This window comes from Rhamphochromis longiceps, linkage group LG6 (genome assembly GCF_057381845.1).
Source record: "Rhamphochromis longiceps isolate RC_006_pf linkage group LG6, R_longiceps_female_GT1.1, whole genome shotgun sequence".
NCBI lineage: Eukaryota > Metazoa > Chordata > Actinopteri > Cichliformes > Cichlidae > Rhamphochromis > Rhamphochromis longiceps.
The window spans coordinates 6127635-6146378 of record NC_140562.1 but is presented as its reverse complement, the minus strand read 5'-3'; the positions used below and the strand labels follow the sequence as shown (position 1 = coordinate 6146378).

General features: G+C 41.4%; 1 protein-coding gene and 1 long non-coding RNA gene across 4 annotated transcripts in view; one reads left to right on the top strand and one right to left on the bottom strand.

The window, feature by feature from the left end:
• Positions 1–3149: 3149 nt before the first annotated feature.
• On the bottom strand, positions 3150–4928 carry LOC146667329 (uncharacterized). Of its 2 annotated transcripts, XR_014912040.1 has the most exons (4): positions 4814–4928; positions 4004–4116; positions 3807–3918; positions 3150–3726 (listed from the first exon to the last, which is right to left on the bottom strand). It is a non-coding gene; the product is annotated as an uncharacterized LOC146667329 (long non-coding RNA). The 2 variants fall into 2 exon arrangements; XR_014912039.1 differs by having other exon boundaries at positions 4004–4850.
• A 136-nt stretch (positions 4929–5064) lies between these two features.
• The window catches only part of vegfc (vascular endothelial growth factor c), a 107392-nt gene continuing 93712 nt past the window's right edge, over positions 5065–18744 (top strand). For both annotated transcript variants that reach the window (XM_085409017.1, XM_085409016.1), the window contains exon 1: positions 5065–5413. In XM_085409017.1, coding sequence (XP_085265143.1) covers positions 5297–5413 — 117 coding nt within the window. In that variant the 5' untranslated portion in view covers positions 5065–5296. The remainder of the gene's footprint in view (positions 5414–18744) is intronic.

Genomic DNA, 18744 nt, shown 5'->3' with positions numbered 1-18744 from the left:
TTTTTTGGTGTCATTTTGATTTTCCCACGAACAACTGCAAAATACTGCATTACTGCAGAAACCCATGCTTAAATTATAGAAAATATTGTCAAATCTTGAGACTAAATTAGTTATCAAAAGCTTGCAAAACAACTTTTTCCCATCAAATCATAATTGAGTTTAACCGTGATAGCACCACAACAACCATGAAAGAATGAATATGCTAATGTTTTATTTTTGGAGTAAGAGTTTCAGCTGTGACTCTGTCCATAATTTCGTCGTACACGTACAATAACAATAAAGGGCTGTTCTTCCGTTCTTCAGTACTATTCTACACATATAACTTATTTGTATTATATAGCATTCTACAAAAGAACTAAAAACCAAACAAAAACAAAAACAAACTGTTGATGCAGTTTCTGTCACCTGGGGCCCGTTCTTCGTACCTCGCTAAGTAAGTTAGCTGGATTAGATTGTTGACGATTTCGCGTGATCTTGGATCGTTCGGTTCCCCGAAACTCATCCGGGACTTGCTGTCATAGCAACAGAGCCGTAAGCGTAAACCTGCTCGGGAGCAGGTTTACTTTATGTAAACAGGATTAGATCGCGGCCACGCAGGTATGTCCGCTTCATTTATACGAAAGCAACAGCGATATTCCACCACTGTTTCACCATAAATAAATAACATCAATGTAACTAAAGATAATGCAGCACTTGATCCTTTTATTGATGTCACACAGATACATACAGGTCATTTCCTAAAAAAGGGAAATGTACTATTAACATTCTATTACATGTATGTGATTATTACAGATGTAATTCATATTTCAGAGTAGTAATTGCAAATCACTTCGTGTAATCAAGATGAGAGACCACGGCTATAAAAGCGAAGGTGGATTTGGGAAGTCTGTCGCAGCCATGTCCTGTCCGTTTACGCGAGCAGCCCATTGCGGAAGGTGCAAGATTGATAAGGAGAGTTTTCAGAATTCAGCGTATATTGCGGGACAGACAGGATCCTTTAGCTCAGCGCGACAGTGTGCTCATTGAGAGATATCGATATTCCCGTGAGGGTATTATTTACTTAACCAACTTGTTGACGAGGGGGTGCAGGACCACCACCTGTCTTTTTTTGCTCTGCCCTTTTCTTGGTTGCTGTTATAAACAAACAAACAGATTATTCCAGGGTCTCTTTCCAAGAGACGAAAAGCAATATAAGTGATAAATATTACCATTCTGTAGAATATTCTTATATTCCACTTTTACTTGTTCCCATGTTCTAGTGGGTCCTGTTGTGGCTCTAATGTGAAAGGGGATATAATATAACAATATAATATAATGTAATATAATATTGGATAATATAGTGTAATATAATAAATCTATGAATAAATAATAAAGTGACTGAATAGTGGTATTGTCATGCGCTTTGGGTGCCTTGAAAAGCGCTATATAAATCCACTCCATTATTATTGTTATTATTGAATTACTTACGAGTTTAATTTGTCAGCAACTTCCTGCCAGCCCTCTCTCCTTGCTTTTGCAGCCTTTGCAGTGTTCCCTTGCGTTTTGATTAAACTCTGAAACTCCTGAAATCCCTCAATCAAGAGTTCTTGCTCTGCTGCCGGAAAATACCGAGCGCGCCCCTTCGACATTTTCGCCGACCAATCAGCGGGTTGCCGATCAATGTTTCTACTATCGATGCGTAGCCCCTTTTACGACACCCAGTGATGTCACATTACTGCGTCCAGCTGTACTAATCGTCAACAACAGGTGTGTTCGGGGAACCGGATTAGCGAGCTCACGGTTAGCGCGATGGTTTGGTCTTGGATGTGTCATTTGATCTTGGATGTAGTGAGCGACGTACGAAGAACGGGCCCCTGGGCCCTATTTCAGGAAGCCGGTTTAGAAAACTCAGAGTGAAAAACGATACTCAGGGTTGAGTAACCCCGAACTGTCCAACTTGGAATATTCGGTTTCAGAAAGGCTGATAACAATTAGTTCAGTCAACGCGGAGTTGCTTTAACCCCAAGTTAAGCGCGCGGACGAGGACACATAAAGCCCTGATTAGTGGAGCACAGATTAAGCGAGTCACCATGGAGACGGAGGGAAAGAAGGCGCGGTCAATGTATTTTACAGCGCTTGACGCCGAAATACTGATGGCAGTATATGCCGATAACATGCAAATTCCGCGGAAAAAAAGTAACACAGCCTCAGCTGCAAAAGAAAGGGAGCATGCATGGCAAAACATAGCCGACAGAGTCAGTGCGTGAGTGTTAATTTAAACATTGATCTGGGGATTTCCACCCATTTAACACGTTATTTTATTATATTTTATTTTATTTTTTATTTTATACATTTTATTTTGTGACGTGATGTGAGCACAGGTGCAACCCAACAGGCCCCAAATGTTCCTGGCAGCAAGTACAAATGAAATATAAAAATATAGTCCAAACAGGTAAGGTGTAATTGTATTATGAGCCATAGTGCTTGGTCTGTTTGTCCGATGTAAATCAATTGCAGTTAGAGGCTACATTAATTTTCTTTCTGTAAGCACTTATTGAAATTATCTGAGCACATTACAAGTACATATTTGCTTACTCTGTATGCTCAAATGTGACCCGTTATAGCCAACAGAAAAAAAGCGGAGGCCCGAAAATCAGGTGGGGGTCCTCCACCACCACCACTCACAGAGGCTGAGCAGTTGGCCCTCAGCCAAAACAGTGGGCGCCCTGTGGCTGAAGGCATCTCTGCGGGGACATCCTCTGAGTCAATAACCCCGCAAGACACAAGTGCCTACATAGGGGGTAAATTCAAAATAATACATGATGTGCATACATCCTTTCTTCACAGTCACCTTTGCAGTGCTGCTCATTCATTTGATAAACTCTTTACCATAATGGATTATTTTGTAGTGAAGTTATTTTCCTATTGATTTTGCCTTCCCTCAGTCTTGGTTGTCTTTGAGAGCATAATGACAATGAAGTGTAAGGTGATTGGTATATGTTTGTTAATTGCCATTTGGTCCCTTGTAAGTTATAAGTGACCTGTATAAACCTCATATTCTATCAGTTGATGGTGATGGTGTACTGCATCTGGTGCAGCCTCCTGTTGAGCCAGACCAACATGCAGTTGTGAGTAATACTCCACAGATTATATGAGTTTACAGTAGAACAGCAATGTTGTTAATTTCTTTACTGCAGGAAAATAATGAAGAAACATTGACAGCTGTTACAGAGGAGGAAGCAACAGAGACACTTTATGAGGTTTACATCTTTTAATACTTTGTGTACAGGAAACACAGGCGACCAATAAAGCCAGTTGAACAAAACATCTGTTTATTCTTCTTTCAACATGTTGAGGTGATGGGTCAAAAGAAATGATTGTGACATATGGTGTCTCTGACTGCGCTTCCATCTTGTATGTCCGTGGGAGGGTCAGGATGTTCATGGTTTGGATCACTGCTGATGTCTGGTTCAGAAGGACAGTGTTCTCCTCTAATTGTGGCAATGTTGTGAAGAATCACACATGCCACAATAATGTCACATGCCCTTTCTGGGGTGACCCTGAGTCTTTGCAGGCACTGTAACCGGGCCTTAAGCATTCCGATAGTCATTTCAATTCTGGCTCTTGTCCTGCAATTAGCCAGATTATATCGCTGCTGTGGGCCCGGTTCAGGGTCAGGGTAAGGGGTAAGCAAATAGGGTAAACATGGATACCCCCTATCACCAAGCAAGTAGCCAGTGAACTCTCCTAAGACAGAAGGATACACTTCAGTTCAAATGTCCCTGAAGCAATTGGTCTTTATATATTTTAAAGTATTCTCAACTCACCATGTCCAAATTTTATGCTCAGTGTACATTCACGGAATATTTGTGAGTCATGGACAGAGCCTGGCCACTTGGCTTCCACATTTGTGATAATGTTGGCAGCATCATATATGATCTTCACAGTGCAGAAAACACAAATTAGCATCCATTACTATAATGAAATAATTTGTTAGTTTGAAATGCTACAGGGAACTATGTACCTGTACATTAATGCTGTGGAAAGACTTCCTGTTCACATAGTCTCCTTCATTTACTGAAGGAGCAATGATTGGAATGTGAGTGCCATCTGTACAGCCAATCACGCCTGGGAACCCTGAAAATAAATGTAAAATTTAAGTAGTAGTCCAAGCATCACCACATCATAAATTAAGTTTTGGTCATCCTGATACCTGCAATTTTGTGGCATCCCTCTTTGATAAATCTTGTGGGTCTATGACCGGGGAACACCACAGACGAGTACAGGAGACGTTTCAGTGCAACTGTAACATTCCTGACTGCCCGACAGACGGTAGCCTTGGAAACGTGCTCAGCGTCACCAATATTATACAGAAAGCTCCCGTTTGCAAAAAACCGAAGTGCAATACAAATAATATGTACAGAACTGAGAGCATGTCCGCGATGTGTCACATGCGTAATATATGGCCTGAGGATGTTATCCAAATAACTTATAGATTGTGCTGAGAAACGGTAACGTTCGCACAGAAAATCATCAGGTAATGATAAAATGTCCACACGCGCTCTGATCACACTCTCCCGGCGGAGAGCTCTGCGGAGAATTTGGGCTTCACGATCTACTGGCTCTTCAAGGACGGGGCACGCCATGTCCGACACTTCCTACTGTCAGGTTTCCGACAAAGGGGCGGAGACAGTCAGGGTTAGTTGTAGTAAACCTGCTAGGGGGCAGGTTAGCTTCACGGCGTGTGTCGTCATAGTGACTCACTCAGGCTGCAGCTGAACTCGCTTTGTGAAACCGAAAACCCAGAGTTTTCGTTAACTCACGGTATACTTACTCAGATTTTGCTCTAAACCGGCTTCCTGAAATAGGGCCCTGGTGACAGAGGTCAGTAGAAATGATCGATTACTGTTGCCATCCTCTGAGCTGTATTTTCAGAGACGTGGTTACTGGTATGCTCTTATTTTGAAGGCAGCCTATTTTCCTGTAATTGTGCGCCTTGGCGTTCTTAATTGCCGGGACAGCCTCTGTTGACCCTCCGGATTTATCAGTTTCCATGTGACCGGGCTTTCATCCACACACACACACACACACACACACACACACACACACACACACACACACACACACACACACAGGCCCTCCAAGGAGAAAGTACTGGACCTTGCCAAGAAGACAAAGGAGAGCGAGAGAGAGCGAGCGTGTGTTTTCAGCGACAGAAAGAGGGGAGCGCAGATACTGGGGAGCTTTCTTTTTTTTTTAATTCCACATTTTTTACGATTCTCGGATCATAAACACTTCAGGAGTTGCTCATATAAACATGCACTTACGAGGATTTTCTCTTTTACTGGCATACCTTCTCAACACCACGCTCGGCAGCGCATTGAGTCTCAACGACTATTATGAATACTACGAGCAGGAGCAGCTGGATGAGCCGGTGAGTGTGAAGCTGTTTGAAAGGAGCGCACGTCTCTGCTTACAGTAAAGTTTCAGCTGATGCAGTCACTGAGGACGTCCAGTGACTCAGAGATGGCGTTCCCACTGAATCACAGTATATTATCAACTTTGTTCACGCTGTGGATATTTAGGGATTAACGTGATCAGCTGAATATCTCATTCATTTTGCGTTCATGAAGGGATCAGGAATGAGGTGCAGGGTTCCCTATGTGACTCTGGTTCCTGTTGCTTAAGAATGCAGACAGTTGTCTTCACTGACATTTTGTTAGTTTAGAATAGACAGAACTCTACACAAGTGTCACTCATGCATGAAGATGTGTATCCGAACAATACAGCAATATCTAAAAAGTAAAATCGAGAGTGAATATAGAAAGAAAACCTTGTTGTTGCATTCTTTAACTGTGTTTTAAGCTAGGGTGGGAGTGGACTTCTAAAGACTATGAAATAATCCCGCTGTTGTCCAACTGAAAGTTAGTATGGATGAAAGATGGACTGGTGATCTCTCTCTGTCTTCTCTTGCCCCTGTTTTCTTAAAGATTCTGGGACCAAAAATCAGGAGAAAAGCAAGTTTATGATTTGCAGCCATTCAGACTTTGACTAGTTTAGTATTAGTATTTAAGAGACCTAGAATAAAGTGAAAGCTTAGAGGAGTCAATAATGTAAGTCTCACATGTAACTTTATTTACTGGTCTCTTAAAGGAAATAACTGCTCATCATAAGAGTTAACACCAATACTAACTATCCCAGCTGTTCACGCTGGTACAGCTGTTTTTCTGTTGACAACTATCTATATCCAACATAAACTTCTGCCAAATCCCAAACTCAGGGAGCAACCCACTGTGGTGACCTCTTGTGAGCAGCCAGAAGTAGCTTCTTCTCTTCTACGGTATGTGGGATATTGTTTGTTAGCCTAAAAGTTCACTTTTATTTTTAAATCAAGTTGAAGTCTTTGCATATTGCAGAGAATTTATTTGCACAAGTAACTGAATGGACAAGAATATTCAAGTTTTTTTGAAACACAAATGATCTCTTCATCTATTTGTGGGTGGGCTATGTTAATAATAATAATAATAATGGATACTTTATTGATCCTCATGGGGAAATTACTTGTTTTTCTCTGCATTTGACCCATTCACTCAGTGAAGCAGTGGGCAGCCCACTAAGCAGGCGCCCGGGGAGCAGTGTGTAGGGACGGTACCTTGCTCAGGGGTACCTCAGGGTAGCCGTTAAGTGGATTCGAACCGCCAACCTTCCGATCATGGGGCGACCACTTTACCTACTGAGCTATCCCTGCCCCGGGACAGTGGCAAACAGTAGTGAACCAGCGACAGGGACAAGGCTCATTGATTTCATGTGGGGGTGAAGGCTGGCTTGCGTGGGCCAGTCCAATTGATTTGACAAACTTCATGCTGGTTCTGATAGAAAGGTGTCAGAATACCCAGTGCATTGTAGTTTGTTGCGCATGGGACCGCACAGTGGCAGACCGGTCCCATGCTGACCTCTGTCCACAACCGAAAGCAACAGTGGAGGCAGTGTGATGTTTTGGGCTACGTTCAGCTGAGAAATCTTGGGTTTTGTGGCTGTTACTTTGAAATGTACCACCTACCTAAACATTGTTCCACACCATGGACACCCTTTCATGTAAACAGTATTTTCCGATGGCTATGGCCTCTTTCATCAGGATAGCGTGTCCTGCCACAAACCAAAAATTCCCCAGATTCCACAGATATCGATTGGATCCCATAGACATTTAATTGAGCATCCGTGGGATGTGCTGGAGAAACAAGTCCGATCAATGGGGGCCCCACCTGGCAGGAGTTCAATGATCTGTTGCTAACATCTTGGTCCCAGGTACCGCAGCACACCTTCAGACGTCTTGTGGAGTCCATACCTTAATGGGTCAGAGAGATTTTGCCAGCAAAACGGGGACCAACACAGTATTAGGCAGGTGGTCATAATGTGCGTGATCAGTGTATATAGTTCATTTCATCTTGATTCAACACTTTTTCCCCGCATCTCAGGTCAAGGAACACAGAAACACTTGATTTCAAGCATTGGTTCATGAACCAGCATCTTTTTTTTTTTACATAGAGGATCTTAACTGGCTTGTGTTAAATTTCTATTATAATAATAATGGATTGCATTTACAATTCCACTATTCATTCACTCTCACATTCACACACTGGTGGAGGCAGCTACAGGTGTAGCCACAGCTGCCCTGGGGCAGACTGACAGAAGCGAGGCTGCCATATCGCGCCATCGGCCCCTCTGACCATCACCACTAGGCGGCAGGTGAAGTGTCTTGTCCAAGGACACAACGATCGAAACTGTCCAAGCCGGGGCTCGAACCGGCAACTTTCCGATTATAAGACGAACTGCCAACTCTTGAGCCACGATCGCCCTTGATCATGCATACATACCTGTTGAGTGTTACAGCAATAGTTGGACTAATACACCACCAAAAAGCTGCCAGCAACACAGATTGAACTGAATGAACAGAGGAACTGGAGGAGAGGAAGGGAACATTTTTCAGGGCAGCAGGGGTGGGTAGCAGTAGGGATTAGGAAGAGGTATTTTCAAATTAGCCACAGAAAAGAGCCAATGGAGGCAGGTGTCACAGGGGTCAAGGGTGTTTGTGTGTGTGGGTCTGGGTGGGGGGCCTTTCACTGTGTCTGATGAGGGTGAGGTGGCAGAGATAAATGCTGAGCAGTGGCATGAAGTCATGTGATCTCAGGGTATTGTAAGCTGCAATGATGAGTTTCTCTTGTAGCTCTGGCTGTTACTCTGAGAAGTTTCACCAAGTCATCCCTGCTGTCAACCTTTTCAAGACAGACTGGCTTCTTGCGTTTTCTTTCCCTTGCTAGTTGCTGCTAAGCACCAAATTTAACATAATCAGATTTTTGATTGCTCAGACTTTAACTGAGCAATGTTGTCCAAGTAAATTACCCCAAGCTCTTCCTTTCTTCTGTTTCCTTGAGGCTGACAATGCTGCTCGGGTGGCAGTCCTTAAAGTCATTCAGCTGTTGTCAGTGAGGCAAACTCCAACTCCACAGTGCTGGACTGCAGCTGGCACTGCTATTTCTTATTATTTTCTGGAAACTTGCCATGGGTTACTTTAAGTTGAACCTTCACCAGATGGAGAACTAGTTCATGTTCACGTGCAACTTTGCAGTGCCCACTGAGCCTATAGAAGAAGGACTGCTGTTGTTTCCTACAGTTTTACACATTGCTTTGGAGCTCATCCATGGGATTTATATATTAAGCTATGAAGCGTAATGAATATTGGAGCCTCTATTGGAGCGCTCCCTACTAGGTATCTTTTCTTCTAAGACAGGGGTGTCAAACTCATTGTACACTGTGGGCCACATACAGCCCGATTTGATCTTAAGCAGACCAGACAAGTGAAACTCCTCTTATGTGAGTGTAAACAAATGGCCTATTTAACTGTTTTTCTACATGTTAAAGAAAAAGCTCTTAAAATTCTGGTAGGTCATTGCTCAAACTTTCAATTTTTTTGTTGATATTGTTCTTTTTTAGCTGTAGTCATAAAACAAACAGATTTCTGTTGTAGAAAGTGAAAAACATAAACTTTCCTGAGAGGTAGAGCCGTGAAGGAAGTGCAATTTTATCGTGGTGGCAGCAAGACAGCCAAAGTAAGATCTTTTTGCAGAATCTGTTTACCTGCTCTTTAATTGTTTGCTGTTTTTGCTGTTTGGTGGTCGTTGAAATGGCTTTATGAGCTTTTAGCTGAGATTCTGATGTTTCTGTGGATACCATACACATCTGTATTTTAAAAATCAGATCTGGCGGTACATCACGTCAAACTAGAAGTTCTCCCTCTTGCCCCTGCTACCGGGGGCATTAGGGTTCAAACAATCCAAATGCATTTTGGGAGATGTAGTTTATAGTCAGTGTGCGCTTTTAAACACCATATAGTAAACTTATTTTAAGACAATCATGCACATGCTCTCATGGGCCACATAAAATAACATGACGGGCCACATTTTGCTGGTGGGCCTTAAGTTTGACACGTGTTCTAATATGTGATCTAGAAGAAAAAACATGTTTAACTCCTTGCAAGGAATGTGCGCGTGTGCGTGTGCATGTGTGTGTGTGTTTGTGTGAGACATTATAATGCACACTTGTGTATCATCCTTCCCTGATTCATTTGACTTACTACATTTGGCTTGGTCTTGAAGGAAGGATTCCCAGTCAGCCTCTCCAGTGAATCTTGTTGTCATTTATCTTTACCAGTTTCCTGTTAGCTCCTCTTTGTTTTTACCTCTCCTCCACGTTTTCATTGGCCCACAAGATTTTAACTTTATTTTTTTTTGCTTGATAGCTTTATATGTATATTTTTAGTTAAACCCTATCAACCTACTGATCACAAAAACAATTTCAGAATATAAATAGTGTTGCAGGGTAATAATAACACATTACACAAACCCACTCCTGGAATAACAGATGAACGTTTGTTTTTCGTTTGTTTTTTTTTAACCACAAATTGAAATACTGCATGTGCTAGGGACTTTTAACAAACACATTAAAGGCCAAATTTGTTGTTACTGGCAGCATACTGGGCATTAATTTACAGCGTGCTAAATGTTAGCACATTGAAATGAGTTTTTACTGAGACTTTCAGTGGAACTACTCTCACTGTGTGGTTCTGGCTAGAAGGCATTCAGTTGCTTTTATATTAAGTAAGGGTGCAATTAAAGTTTAACTTGGTAGTCAACTAATCTGTCAATTATTTTTCTGACTGGTCAGTGAGGCGGTGATTAGGTCCGGAACGTGTTGACTTTCATTTTTTGGAGGTCATCTCCTTCCGCCGAGGCATACTCGTGGGCCCGGTGTGAACTGCAGTGACGCCAGCGACCAGCCTAAGCAACCAGACTGTCCAACACCTTTGTTCAGGGCTCATACTCCTGCAGCTGTTCAAACTGGTGGCAAACCACTGCAGCCTGCTCCTGCTGCATGTCAGCTCGGCCACCATCTGGGCCTGCGCCTCAGCTGGCTGATTGCAGGTCCACCACACTGCAGCTTGGGTTTTGGCACCAATGTGTCAATAAATTACCCATGCACACATGGGTCCTTTATTACATGTGGAGGTTTTTTTTATTTTTTTTATTTTTGAACAGTTTCTGCAGCAGCTGAGAAGACAGCTGGAAACCTGTTGCAGATGCTCAAATGGGGAGATGTGATCAGATGATAAAGGTCAACTATGTGTATTAGCCTCCCCTGACACCACACCCTGAACCCACTGCTCCACCCCTGCCACAGTGGACTTCAAAGGCCCTCTGATAAGAGGAGGCAGGCCAGAGACTGTTACAACTTTAACCACTCAAGTAGACAGTGGCACATTCAAAGACTCAGTGGATCCTACCAGAGGAACTGGCAAAAGCTCTTCGATTGTCTTGAGGTTTAGGTATTGTTACCATAAATCAGACAGAGTTTCAGTCAGTTGCCACCTCTGTTCCAACATCTTAGAATAGTTGCTGCTCTGCCTGGTAGAGGCTAGAGCTGTACTATAGCATATTGTCCACGATAATACTGATAAACTATTTTAAGTGTCATTGTGATATCATTGTTATAGCAACAATACGGGACAACCCCAGACATGTGTGACAGTCAGAGCCATAGGTTAACTTCCAGTGAAGATTTAATAATACAGGTAAGCAAAAAATCAGAGCCAAACTAAGATGCGGAGATTTTTAAGATACAGTAAAATGCTTTGTATTCATATGTACAATTAATCACGTCGTTAGAAGTTGAGCTACATTTGTGAAGAGATTTGTAATTCAAATCATTCTAACTGAAAAGGCTTTGACATGTGGGCACACTCATGCTTGTTTGCCTTTTTTGAATTCACATTAAATCTAAATCTGGTGGGTGTCTGAAGATCCTCTCCTTTATTTCTGTGTTTTGAAAGAAGGTGAAAGACCGCTGGTTTGGCAGCATTGCTAAGGTATAAGTCAGTCATCATCGAAGAGCTGACTATTATGAGCAGGGCCACAGATTGTGCGTAACTCTTGAAGTTGGAAAGATCAGTGTTTTCATAGATGTTGTAGTAATGTAGTTGTAAGTTTACATGAATGGCTATTCATACTGCCACTATGAATGCTGACAAGTTTGGCTAATATATCAATAAATAAAAAGATTTTTTTGTTAAATATTGAAAAAGTAACCACAGGATGAGCCCAGACAATGGCATTGTGGGTGTCAAAGTCATATGTTTGTGTTAGAGATGGGCCGATCCGATATTACGTATTGGTATCTGTCCGATACTGACCTAAATTACTGGATCTGATATAGGAGAGAAATAAAAAAATTAATCCGATCCATTAAATATCACTAAAGCACCTTAGAAAACTTGCGACATGGTGTAACTCAGCTCATAACCTTAGCATGTCGGAGCAGTATGCGTTAGTGATAGAGCGGCTGTGGCGTGTGAGACGTGTCTAATTGAGCATTTTGGAGCCTCGCTACCAAACTGGCATTTCATCTCAGAGAAAGTTATCCCATTATCCCAGAGAGAAGTAAAGCAAGTGTGTAAGTTCATCTCTGAATGTTTGTAAAGCATTCCAGCGTTAAGCTTAACAACTGATATATGGAGCGACTGCCTCTCTCTCTCTCCCTCTCCTGTTGCTACTTCAATCATGAAACTGATCACTGATCAGCTGATCGGCTTTTCATGACTCCGTCTCTTTTGTTTGTTTATTGCCCACTTTGTGCCTGAAAGAGGAAGCCAGCGGCTAAACAACAGCAGCACGTTTAAGCTTGATACGCTGTTGTTAGAAAGTAATATTAAATAAATTCTACACCAGGATCCTTTTCTACGTAGCTGATAGCTGGTAACTGTGCAGGGGCGGATCTAGCAAAGTTTTGCCAGGGGGGCAAAAGGGGGGCACAAAGAAATACTTTTCTTTCTTATTCTCATTTAAAATGTCTAGCTTTTAATAAATAATTATCTGAATCTTACACCCAAAGTTTTAATCTGATGTAAAATGTGTGTCCGTTACTGTATATAGTAACTATTAAGTCTAATATACCCTAGTCAGCTATAGTACTTTTTCCTTTGGGAACCATCTGTGCAGTCTGCAATTCTGTTGAAGAAAGATGTTGAATCTATGTAATTATTGTAGAAAAATAATTGATTTCTGTGCATTTTTATTTATTTATTTATTTATTAAATTTTTTTTACACGTGCATTAAATTAAAGTTGACTACGTCGATTAAGCATCACGAGGCGGGGGGTGGTTCCCTATTTTTTTTTTTTGCTGGGAGTTGGCAACCCTATTAGTTAGGTTGTTTAATATTTCTTTACTCTTTAAAATACCAGAATAGGGTGGAAGGTGTAGGGTTTAAGTTTATTAGCTCCGTATTAGGGCTGGGCGATATGGCCCAAGATTCATATCTCAATATTCTTTAGCTGGATGGTGATATACGATATATATCTCGATTTTTTTTTTTAGCCATAAAGTAAGAACAAAAAGAGAGTTCTTATCAAAGCTGTGTCCCAGATCTCACACATCTCTGTAGTAACATACAGTGTAGATGTACATGAAAGATTACTCAGAAATAAATTATCAGCATTTATTAAAATAATGATCCATAAATAAAAAAAAATGTTGTTTTTGTCCATAACAAAAAGCTCACAATTGTGCAGTCGAAATGTAAACTAAAGACGCTGAGCATAATAACAAAGACTACTGTGAAACTGACAGCCTCGAGTGACGCCATCCAGCCCCAGGCACGGGGCGATCCGTGGTAACTCGTTAACGGTGATTCGCCGCATTATGGCATTAACGTCATTTTAACAAGATTAATGCTAACAGCACTAAAATGGTAACCTCCAAATGTTTTCTTTTTACCGACCAGCTAATCTTTGATAGCTGCCGTGTCCATCTTGTCGTTGCCTGCAGGTGAAGCGATGGGGGAGGGGGAGTTGTGTTCAGTGCAAGAGAGAGGCGAGGTGGAGAGTAACGTTGCGTACAGACAAAAGTGGACGAAAGAGATGCAAACTAGCTTGCTTGCTGAACTATGAAATATTTTGGGTGCAGTGTATTTTTTGCATACAGGTTTAACAGAATAGCTTTAGTGTTTGTTTGCTTTTTTGTTTTTTTTTAAACTTGAGTATGAACTTATACAAAATGCAGCAAGATATAAAAAAAAACACTTTTATTGATTAAAAAATACACTATATCGGATTCATGTCAGTATCGGCAGATATCCAAATTTATGATATCGGTATTGGTATCGGACATAAAAAAAGTGGCATCGTCCCATCTCTAGTTTGTGTTAAAAGTGAAAAGGAGTGAGCTGAAAGATGCTGAAACACTGTAGAGCTGAGCTGAAAAGGAGATTGAGAATGGGAATTCTGTGTGGGTTTTATTCAAAAAAAACATATTTTAGCTACCACCCCGCATTTGGCCTTATATTTGCTACTGGCACATGTTTGCACATGTTTGCCAGAGCATTTTTGGCATATGCTGTCAAATTTTTCCATGCTGTTCTTATCTTTCCTCTTTGAACTACTTTATTTTTCCGTTTCTTGGCCTGTTTTTGCCTCTTTAGACCTCAGATGTTGGCATGGTGGAGCTTTGAAAAGTCCACATCACAATAACGCCTGTTTTTAAATCTGATGTCTTCAATTAATAATGTTTATCTTCTGTCTCCTCATGTGCTCAAGAAACATTTTCTTTAATTATGTATTTTTGACCTTCTGTGTGGACAGTTGACCAATTGTTTGATGTCTATACTAGAGGTAATAAGTGGTAACTTATCGGTTGCAGTAAGTGAAAAAGAATTATTAAAGTTGACACATGGTTTAAAAATTGGTTTGTATAATGAAACGTGAACATTTCTGTTAATTAGGTAGAAGTATAAAACTTGAAATGAACACTAATGCACATCCTGCTATTTTCATTAGTATTTTCTTCACCAATAGACTGATGAGTGGAGGTTTTGAAATTTAAATTTTCCAACCAAAGTCTAAAGCTGTGTTAACATGCCAGTTTTTTACATAACAAAGTGGTCTTACTCAGGAGTGTCTTTAGAGTATGTTTCCTGCAGAGGTCATTACACAACATCTCATGCTTATATTACTACACTTGTTCATGCTGAGCACTAGATTTTCCATCTGACTGAACAGAAACAGTGCAAGTTGTGTTTCTGGTATTAATTTTCACTCCAGGAAATCTTGACAAATTGAGAATAGAAGTAGGGATGAAAAAGCAAGTCAAATATTGCTGTTTCTGTTATCTTTTAAATGAGTTTATGGTTTACACTGATCTGTAACATAGAAACTGTAAATGACCCTAAATTCTGAAATAGATGTGGTGAATTAACAGTGTATTTCCCTCACTCTCTCACTGAATCTGTCTCAGTATCATCCTGTATGTGGGTTTATGTTGGTCCATCACTTACTTCATCTTATAGGACTAAGGATAGATTTTAAGCTTTTATCTTGAACCAGTTACCACAAAGTTTCTCTTTCATCTCTTAGTTTCTGTCTAGCCTCTACCAATCTCCCCCCTACTGCTGTCTGTCTGTATCTCTCACTCATATTTCACAAACCCCTGGAGTCTGCAGAAGAATGTAGTGTGTAATTAACATCCATTTTGAAGGAATGTTTTGTGATTTATCCAGCTTAGGCTTACTACTCTGCCTCAGTACAGAGATATGTACCCTTTGGTTCCACGTACTGCCTGCTGAAAATATACATAACCTTACCACTGTGAAAAAATAAAATGACTGTGGTCGATTTAAAAAAACACCCAGAAGACATTGTAGTCAGATGTAGTCATAAACAATACTTTGAGATACTTAAACTTCTCCAATTAGGGTAAACCTCCTTTCCAATTCTACACCTAGAAAAGATCTTGGGGACTGGGGCCTCTGCCAGGCATTCCTAGAGTAGTGTCACTATATACTTAGGTGTGCCAGGTCTGTCCAGCATCCTCCCACACCACCTGATCCAACTCACCATGTCCCAATCACTAGTTTTGGTAGTCAGGGATGTTCGCCAGGGCCTCTGCTCAACAAACATTGCACCTGACCCCCTGTGGGTGGTGGGCCTTCAGGATGGGACCCATGTCCCTTTAGGGCTGTGCCCACCAGCACCACACGCTTACCCTTTGGCACCCTCTCCTGTCCTGGCTCCAGGGCGAGGCCCTGATAACTCTATCCTGGCAGCGTGAACAGTTCCGTCAATGCATACTCATAGGGGTATTTTGAATTAGTCTTTGTCTGGTCCCTCACCCAGGATCAGTTTGCCATGGGTGACCCTACCAGGGTGCAAAAGCCCCCCGACAACATAGCTCCTGGGAACCCTGGGGCACACAAACCCCTCCACCAAGGTTTTGATTCATGGAGGGAATACATTTTTTTAAAATTTATATAGCACCAAATCACAACAGCTGAAATGTCAGTCCTATGTCACATAGAACAATGGTGTAAAAGAAGTAGGCATTATGCTAAACCAAATACTCTTAAGACACCCATTCTGTCCCGCCATATCACATAGTGACTCTAGGCAGCATTCAGGGACGTCACACTATCACATGCTATGACACACTGGGTCCATCTTTCATTATACTACATAGTACACTGAGCTAGTTACCCCAAGCACAGTTTGCCTCTGTCAGTGCGCCCCAGGGCAGCTGTGGCTACAATGTAGCTTGCTATCGCCAGTGTGTGAATGTGTGTGTGAATGGGTGGATGACTGAATGTAGTGTAAAGCGCTTTGGGGTCCTATGGACTAGAAAAGCGCTATACAAATGCAGGCCATTTACCATTTACCATTTCTTAACCCATGCCAGCTAAGATAGGCAGTGAAAAAAGAAAAAAAAAGGGGTCCTAGATAGCATGCAAATTCATATCAAGGTTGTGAGACTGCCTCATAATGTGGATCTCTGTAAGCCTATGTTGTTCATCATGTTAGAAATCAATGCTAAAAGGGGGAGGGTATGCCAGTGTGGCCAAGGAGTATCCTTGAGTTAAAACATGACAAGAGATTTCTGTCAACTCTTAACAAAGTTGCATCTGCTCTTATATAACTATCATTAGCTTACAATTTTAAGTGTTTAAGGTATGTGCTAACTAAAAATAAAGACAAGATGATAGTTTATTACATTTTAATAAAATTTGCAGATTGTTTTGGTGAAGTTTAATAAACTCCTTGCTATCTAAAATATAACAGGACACCGGAGTATATTCTCGAGCATCTCACACTTCTGATAATCAGCTGTCTGCTTGATGTTTATTCAGCTGTGTAAAAACTATAACTTTAATCTCAGCCAAGCAGATTTACTCAGGAACAAATAAAATACTACAAAAAGCCAAACAGTAACATTTTTAAGTTATCTACGTGACTTATATATCATGTTTAACCTGAGTAGCGAAAGACGGCGGTGGGTTTAAAAACGATTTGCCGGGAGTCCGGTGTTCTCACGGCTCTAGTGAGCCTTGCCCCCGGCTAGCTGTCGAGCTAGTGGGTAACAGACGTCTCCAAAAACATCGGAGCGCTTTTGAAAATATGTGGTGTCTTGATAAACTGAGCAGATATTTGAGGCTTACACAGCTACATTCTCGCTTGAAAATATGTTAAACGTTTATTTTGTGACCCAGAAAGAATAATAATGTCAGGGCTCTGTGTGCGGGCAGGCAGAGATGAGGATCCAAATGCAGGACTCAAACACAGAATTGAAACTCAAAAAACCTCAGCTTTATTGCTGGCAGAAAAACAAACATGGAGTGAGGATGGAACACTGAGACCAAGGACACACAGGCATAATTCTGAGGGTACGACGCGACACTGAGCATGGGAAAACACAGGGCTTATATACACAGGGTAGTAACGGGGGAATCGGCAACAGGAGGGAGACACAGCTGGGAGAGATCAGGGCTAACGAGACGGGGGAGCTAAGCTGCACACACTAACATAAGACAAAGACTTTCACAATAAAACAGGAAACATGAATTACAAAACAAGCATGCAGACTTTACACTGAGAGACAGAAAGAATGACACATGGAATCTGAACTAAACTAAACGTGAGATATAACTGAGAACATATCCTTAAGCACAGATAAACAGAAACAATAATAATCATCATCATCACTACGAGAAGAAAACAATCCATGAAGCAGAAATAAACCAAAACATAATAAACTCAAAATACTGGGTCCAACGGACCCAGAACCGTGACAAATAAGAGTAATATTAAAACTAACTAGCTGCCGCCATTGTTGGAAACTAAGCAGGGCTGCGCTATGAATTCTGGGACAGAGCTACTTCTTCTTCGGGGTTTAACGGCAGCTGGCATCCTTGTATATGCGGTGCTGCCATCTTCTGTTTCAGTCCATTATTACACTCTTAAATCTTGCTACTTCAAATCAAATTCAAATTTCAAATTTTATTTGTCACGTACACAGTCATACACAGTACGATATGTAGTGAAATGCTTGGACAACTGCTCGTGACCTAAAGAGAACAAAAAAGGAAAAGGCTATGAATAAGATAGGAAATAAATATGAAAAATTAAAAAGGGTAAATTTAACTAGGAAGGAATAAAATATAAATTAAGGTTAAAAATGAAATAACTGTACAACACAAATTAGAATGAAGGGTAAATTTAACTGGGAAGAATAAGATAAATATATAAATTAAAGTTGAAAATAAAATAACTGTACAACAAAATACACAATACACAATATAGAACTATATAAGAATGTATGAAGGAATCTAAATATAAATAAATATATACACAATAACAGCAGCTGTACAAGTATTAACCGGAAATGAAGAATATAGTGACCAGTGTTGTGCAAAAACAATGTCCAGAAAGTCCAGTGTGTGTGTAAGAACCATATGTGTGGGTCAGTACTGTGTGGTGGTGTGATTGAGAGACCGTATCGCCTGCGGGAAGAAGCTCCTCCTCAGTCTCTCTGTGTTGGTCTTCAGGGAGCGGAATCGCTTTCCTGACCTCAACAGAGAGAACAGTCTGTTGTTGGGATGGCTGAGGTCCTTCACGATCTTCCTGGCCTTGGTCCAGCACCGCCTGCTGTAGATTGAGTGCAGGTCAGGGAGCTCGGAGCGGATGGTGCGCTCAGCTGACCGCACAACCCTCTGTAGAGCTCGTCTGTCCTGCATGGTGCTGTTCCCGAACCAGGTTAAGATGTTTCCCGCCAGGATGCTCTCTATGGTGCACGAGTAAAAGTTCCTGAGCACCTTGGAGGGCAGTTGGAAGTCTCTCAAGCGTCTGAGGTGGTAGAGACGCTGTCGGGCCTTTTTCACCACGGTGTTGATGTG